The sequence below is a fragment of the Stylophora pistillata genome, chromosome 4 (genome assembly GCF_964205215.1).
Source record: "Stylophora pistillata chromosome 4, jaStyPist1.2, whole genome shotgun sequence".
In the NCBI taxonomy this organism is placed as follows: Eukaryota; Metazoa; Cnidaria; class Anthozoa; order Scleractinia; family Pocilloporidae; genus Stylophora; species Stylophora pistillata.
This window is the reverse complement of record NC_142522.1, coordinates 23,040,454-23,047,953: the sequence shown is the minus strand read 5'-3', so window position 1 is coordinate 23,047,953 and position 7,500 is coordinate 23,040,454. Positions and strand designations below refer to the sequence as shown.

The 7,500-nt window shown below is 37.2% G+C and overlaps 1 protein-coding gene across 1 annotated transcript in view; it reads left to right on the top strand.

The window, feature by feature from the left end:
- The first annotated feature begins 4,978 nt into the window (after nucleotides 1-4,978).
- The window catches only part of LOC111323638 (uncharacterized), a 5,504-nt gene continuing 2,982 nt past the window's right edge, over nucleotides 4,979-7,500 (top strand). The window contains exons 1-2 of the mRNA XM_022927033.2: nucleotides 4,979-5,096; nucleotides 6,805-7,086. Coding sequence (XP_022782768.2) covers nucleotides 5,018-5,096; nucleotides 6,805-7,086 — 361 coding nt within the window. The 5' untranslated portion in view covers nucleotides 4,979-5,017. The remainder of the gene's footprint in view (nucleotides 5,097-6,804; nucleotides 7,087-7,500) is intronic.

Here is a 7,500-nt window from a genome sequence, read left to right as displayed (position 1 = left end):
CGACTTCTGTGGAGCATAAACTTCGTCCTATCTGGTTTGAAGAGAATATTACTCACCCAAAACCCTAGGTAACGTATTCACTGGAGAACACCGTTAAGATGAGAACTTGCACTATTCACCAAAAAAAGTAAACTTCAATGCCGTTGAAACGAAGCTTTCAGATAAAAAGTGCCGGAAAACGGATGGTAGAGCGTTCACGTAGATACCGAATAAGAGAAGCCCTTAGGACATCGCTTTCCGTAGGCTGGGCTATGACAATTCTTTATTTATACTGAGTTCAAAAGTTAAGCGTGAACTTAAAAGAACTAGCAAGATTTACATCAATATGAAGTTTACCCATACAGGTTTAAAAGTGTAGGTATAAAAGTATAAACTGACATCCATTTTGTTCCCGGACGGATTGTGACCTGTGTGTTATGCAAGTTAGGTGAGTGCTTAGTTTGAAACTCGTGTTGCAACTATATATAGAATCAACTATGTCGCCGTAAAATAAAAAAACCAAAACAAACAAAGAAACAAGGTGATTGAGGAACGAGCTACTTTGAAAAGCTGTTTTTATTAAACAGAACAAGAAAATTAGACAAGACATATAGTGGTAAGCCTACAGGACAGTTGCCCAGTTTCTTTTGTTCTTGTTTGTGTCTCCTTGATATTATGAGGATTGCTTTTCTATAGCGGAACACTGGTTAATCATAATAAAATAAAATAAAATAATAATAATGGTGACAATGAAGCAATTTTTTAATAAAAAGATTTACATTAGAACCCCGCTAACTTGAACTCGATCAACTCGAACTCCCCGCTAACTCGTACAGAATATGATATCCTCCTGGGTTTGACCCCATTTGTCCAGCCATCAACTATCAATCCTCAACTTGAACTCAGTTAACTTGACCCCCTATGAACTCGACAAAATACCGTATAACCCTGGGTTTGACACCATTTTTCCAGTCATCAACAATCAGCTAACTTGAACTCAGTTAACTCGATCCACTATAAACTCAGTAGAATACGATACCCCATCTGGGTTTGACCCCATTTTTCCAGTCATTTATCATCAGCTAACTTGAACTCTGTTAACTCGACACCCTGTGAACTCGTTACTTTCCATGGGCTAAAATTTACCATAATAACTCGCCTTTTAAGGAAAATCGTTGATCGATAAAATTCAAGGTATCAGAACATATCTGATGTACGATGAATATATGAAGTTCATATATTTTGAACTGCGGTTATAGATACGTATAATACACGATCCTCGCAGTAGAGGCGCTATTTATGCAATAGCGAAAATCAGACCTGAAAAAAAAAATCAGGCCTGTACGGGATTCGAACCACTGACCTGATAAGATATGATGAATATATGAAGTTCATATATTTTGAACTGCGGTTATAGATACGTATGAACTTCATATATTCATCATATCTGATTTATCATCACGGGTTTATTACGAATCAACTTAACGGCCTGCTCCCAGTTGGCTTGTTAGCTCAATTGGTAGAGCGTTGCACTAGTATCGCAGAGGTCAGTGGTTCGAATTCCTTACAGGCCTGACTTTTTTCAGGTCTGATTTTCGCTATTGCATAACTAGCGCTCTCTATACTGCGAGGATCGTGCATCATACGTATCTATAACCGCAGTTCAAAAAACATGAACTTCATATATTTATCATATCATTCATGACAACGTAATACATTTAGCCAAATTTCCTGAACGAAGCGTTTTTATAAAAAAGCTACAATAAAAAGCAATTGCCAAATGAACGAAAATGACTGTTGACTGTGCAAGAATGGTAAAAATGTGATTCCTTGTTGATTCTTTACAAAATAATAGAAATTCAACACCAATCCCTATAACTCGGACTAGCCCAAAAATTTTCCAGTTCTCGAAAATTTCAGAAACTATGTAAAATCATAGCCTTTTTCCAAATTCAGCAATCAATGTTTGCTTTGCTGACTGAATTATAAAAAAAAGTTTTTGGCGCTTAAAAGCACTTTTAAGAATATTCACAGCCCATTTGGAATTTACTTCAGAACCTTACACAAGCTCCGCCCTCATTTCCTGACTAATCTGGTAGTAACAGGTACCCGTTGATCTTAGAACCTGGTGACTGACCTTTTAAAAGTATTAACACAAGTTCATAGAGATATCCGTTCAGCTGAAATGTTCAAGATTTCACGCACAATAGAAGTTTCCTTTATTCTCCTTTAAGGTGGTTTTTACTCTAGTCTTGGGATTTAGTTTTTACTCGGAGCAATCAATTCGAAACTGATTTGCAGTTTACAACACTTTGGAGAAACTTTTCTTAAGAAAAAGGTATTTTCTCTGATAGCAAAATAAGGGGAATGAAAAAGCGTGCATTTATCGCGCAAATCGGTGCACCATACGAACTACGGGTGCACCTATAAGAAGAAGCAATGGTGCTCCTGTCTGGATATAGAATTTTGTTATATACCTTTTCCTTGATACGACCGTTTCTCAGAGTATACGTTGGTACTAATATCGAAAAGGATGAAAATTAAAGTAACAAAAAGATTTAGCTTCTGCCAATAGTTCAAAGGTTTATTGTTCTTTGCTTGAATAGAAATTAGAACAATAGACATCAATAATTGATGATAATCTATTAAAATGCTTTAGAAAAATTAAATCAACGCAATTACTGCTAAATCAAAAATCTCTGAGACTGCGAAAAAGTATAACAATTCTCTTAGTCAATAAGCTGTTGCAGAATAATACGTTACTCATTTCCCTAATTCAAATAAATGATTTTCCAATGAGTTCCTAAAGCAGGTGAAATAATTTGATAGGCAAATTTCAAAGTCATGCATTAAGAATCACTATATTGACCAATGGAATTATTGTCTGTCGCAAGCATTTACAATATTCTGACTTAAACTCACGCTTCGAGCTACAGCACGACTGTTTGACTTTCCGCTACTGCTGTGTTCGCATCATATTCCACCTAGGTAAGTGACTAAGGGATGCATGACTCGGCCAAATTCGAAGTCTTTACATTTATTTGAATTTTAAAGGAAAGTCGGTTGGCTTGTTTTGTACTACTACCTTACTTACCCTACCACATTTCAGATAAGTTGCATTACGAAGAAAGTCTGCTTTTGAAATTGTATTTTGTTAACTTTTCTCCAAGTACTACATTTTAAGGAATACCACCTCTACCCTCAGCTTTCGCTCTGACGAACGGCTAACATTTGAAACGTCAGCTTTTAACCTATTTAAAGTGGCCAAATTACATTATTAACTCAGTTGATAAAACCCATATTACCTTGTTATACTTCCCCACCGACGCAGCACCACAGTTTGTTCAGAAACCCTTCCCCTTTACTCCTCAGATTTCATGTCACGCCAATTGCGGCTGTTACAAAAGAGTACTATGTGGTGGAACTTTCACATCTCCCAGCGAATTGGACGTCTTCTCTTTTCACGCCTGTACTAAATAAAAATAAAGTACAGAGAAAGAGTTCCTACAATGTCAGTTAAATATTACGATTTATATAATTTAAGAAAAGATATTTCAAAACGAGGAGACTTTTTTGAATTGCTCATTCAAATACGTTTAACTATCAAATAGAGCCTATTTTGGCTTCCTTATTTCCACTTTATGGTTGTGCTTATGCTGATGTTGTTTAATCAGTTCACATGTTTCCATTCATTGACAAATTCATCAATAAAACTTCTCACAAACGTCCTCGTCATTTACGTTAGCACATATCAATAAAACAATCGATGGGAAAACAAGCTTTGATTTCAACTTCGGCAATTCATCACAAGCTTACTAAGAAATAAAAATAATTCAGTGTCACATTTGTCTTAACCAAACAGACTGGACAGATGTGATGGCAAACAAGCGCCAGAGCGAGATAAAAAAACCCTATTGGAAGGCCTCTACCATCAAAAACACGAAATAACGGCTCTGCTATCGTGTAGTTGGATGTGTTTCTTTGAATCATTTCAAATATTTAATATTCAGTTCTTTCTCTTAATGCCATATGTCCACTGAGAAATTAAAACCTTCGTTTAAAATCGTTGAAGAGGGGAAAAAAGACGAAATTAACGTTTATTTTGCCACACAACCCATCATAGAAGGTTTATAGTTTTCAAGAGATTGTAAACTGAGTTTGTGATCTCCTGCATTTTTTAATAAAAATCAGTTTCTCAACATAGTATATGCTGTGTAGATTTGTTATTTATAATGAGACATATGACGACTATCTATCCTGTCAACCTTGTGTTCCTATCATCATAATGATGTCAATTTCTGGAATTCCTTTTCGTTCCCATGAACGAATTTCCACTTAAATGCCTTCAAACTGGTGGGGTAACTTGATACCTGTTTAATGTCAAGTTCAAAGTATTGGTAAAGCGCAGAGAGGGAGAATCCAGCTGAAGAACGTCCACGCGAAGGGGAAGGCACCGGAGACTCTAGAGCTATCCTTTAGGTAAATCCTTAATCCTTGTTCTGTGCTACGTTTCTGCTTGACATAGATTAAATTATTTTTTCTCTAGTTACTATCTGGCTGACTCTAAACCTCATAACTTCTGCCTGAGTCCAACTCTGATTCTTATGAAGTACGAACCAACTCGCGAACCAACTGGCCGTATCAGAATCCTGACTTACCTTCGGGAGAATTTCACGATTGAAAGACATCTAATTGATGTTTCCAATCAAACAGTCAATCTTTGATTGCGAAAGCCAAAAAAGAACTTGAGTGTAGCTCTAAGGCAAGAACAGTAGAATGAACGACACCTAAGTCGGTGAACATCAAGATCTCATCGTAATACCTAAACCCAAATAACTCAGTACAGATTTCGAATTCAAAACTTAACTAACTAGACACAAATGAATCACTGAATCATACTACCCTATGATTAACTAACTAGAACACCACAACAGTACTGAAGTAAGAGACCGTTTAGGCACTTTCAGTTACTGAATATTTCTTCACTCGTATCAGTTCCTTTAGATCCAGTCTGCATTCGACGACCGGATCCAGCAAGATGAAGAGAACCGTTTGGTGTTTCGCCATTGCTATCTCAGTGTTACCTGTTACCTCACTCTCGAAAAGTAACTTCACTGGTAAACGCAAACAATTTATAGGTCTCTAAAATGATTCCATGTGTAAAATTATGGAATCTGTTGGTTGTGCTAGGTCTGTTGGGGGAGTTGGGTTAGTATTCGATTCCCGCGTCCTTATTCTAATTTAGTTGTTCCCTTGCTTGTTTCTGAGAAGGAAAGGAAACGTCTATACTTTTTTTCGCCGAATTAATCGACTCGTGAGGCCTGATTTTTGAAATATTCGTCTTAAAAGAGTCGTGTTCTGGTCACCGTTGCGTGCTTCCCCTTGACGTGCTTCATGGTCGTGGGAGTTGAAGCTGCGTTGTGTTCTAAAATGGAAAAAGTTTTCAACCTTCTTAGACCGTTCTATCAGTTCACCAAGAACATTAAATCTACACCAACTGACTTAAGGCAAGCTTCTCTCGGCAAATGAAAACAGCTTCCAGTACTCTGAGATGGCTTTTTCAAGATATTACCAGAACTAACAGGCCGAAGAAAACGAGCTTACTTACCCAGTGATTCGAAACCAATCAGTCGCAGCTAGTGAAAGCTACAGAAAACCTGTATATAAAACCTTGGTTTTTTCAAGTTAGCCTCCGTATATAAATGGTGTTAACAGTGAAATTAAACTACCTACGATCTCAGTCAGGTTCTTCATTTTTGTTTCAAAAAAAGAATCTGCCTTTAATGGGTGTGGGTATTACACTGCGCCCTCTACCAGCCTTATAGTTCCCTGCTTTACATGATTAACTTCTACACACATTTGGATATGTTGCACAACTATGAGATGCATTGACAATACAGTTTTGTGATAGTATAACACTGTCAGTATTCCGGCTTGTTTTTTTTGCCTTTTTTGTGATTTATGCGATGTAATGTAAAATATTCGAAAAAAAAACTCTTACGGTATAATTCAAACAACAGAAAAACACTACAAAGTCAACTACTTTGATAATTGACATGTAATATTCTTACTTAGAGCGACTCTAATAGACAATACAGCAAGTATCCTCATTAACTTACTTACGCCCTCTACAAACTATATCGTAGCTCACCACTGCACAAAATCACAGTTTTCTCCAGAGTTCGTTCAAATTAACAATCTTCCACAACAGTTCTTTCTATTGGTATAGCTTTCCAAACAGTCGGTCTCTTCTGACATCAGCAACTACTTCTACCACTACCACTACACGACCAAGTCGGTATGTTCGTTTACAAAGTATTCCAGAACAATCCAGATATTTACAACCACGCCAGTTTGGGGTTGTTACATAATAACAATAAAACCGAGCAGGATGTTCTAGAAAGTTCCATAAAGGTCATGCATGCAAGTCAGCATGACAAGTCATTATAGAAACTTCTAGATACTTAAATTTTAACCATAACTACTCTATATTCCAAATATAACAACTTGTTTTTAAATTTTAGCCTAGAATGGTGCTTATGCGAGGGTGCCAAGCAGGTTTTCAAATTTTAGTTTCTAATACGCGGTTTTGTCCTGATAAAGTTAACCAATTAGCTTCAAGAAACCTGACTCAGTTTAAGCCCGACTGACGTTAAAGGAACCATTGGACTGATGGTGATGCCGCCCAGTCGTCTTAACTTTAGGCCATTGTCTAACTACATGATCGATTAAATTAGTTTTATTTAAGTCGTTATATTAATCCGATTAGAGTACCTAATTCTTGCTTTGCAATCATGTAACTGACTGCGCATGCTTTTTCTTCAGAGGAATGGTCAAATGAGGGCAAACGATTTCTCTGGGGTAGACCTGCCGTTCCTCCCTTTTTCGCTGGAGGCAAGCGTCCAGTTGGCCTTCCTGACATCAACCGAGGGCAAGAAATCCAACAGAAGCTAAGCGGTGATTCTCCAAACAGCCCTCCCTATTTTGTCTCCCTCTTTGATCCAACCACAAACACTGCTTTTTATTCAGCCTACAAAGTTACACCTGCGCAGGTAGCGAAATATGGCCCGTCTGCGAGACCCAATGCAAATTGGAGGAATCCTCCAAGTATGTAAAGTGGACATTCAACAATTATTTTCTAGAAGACCGATTAAATGACAATCAATCCGTAAAACAAATACAGAGGCTTGGAGTATGCTCTGCGTCATCAAAAAAAACGCAAGGTCACTAAGGGAGTGGGGAAAGCCATTTCTGTTCTTCTTAATTTTTTCCGCAATTTTTTTTAAGATGGATTGATCTCTCAAAGGCTTCTTTATTCGTTTGTTCCTAGCAACGCCTTGCTTTCAAAGAATCTCTATGTTTTCAAGAGAAATGAGAGTGCAGTCAAAGGCTTCATGCTCTCGTAATTTCATAAAAAGCGAAAACAAAAGTGACATTGCTTCCTAGAATGTTCAAAGATCACTTTTCATTCTATAACTAGCAATTTCATCATCATGAAAAACGACAAAATGTCACCACTAA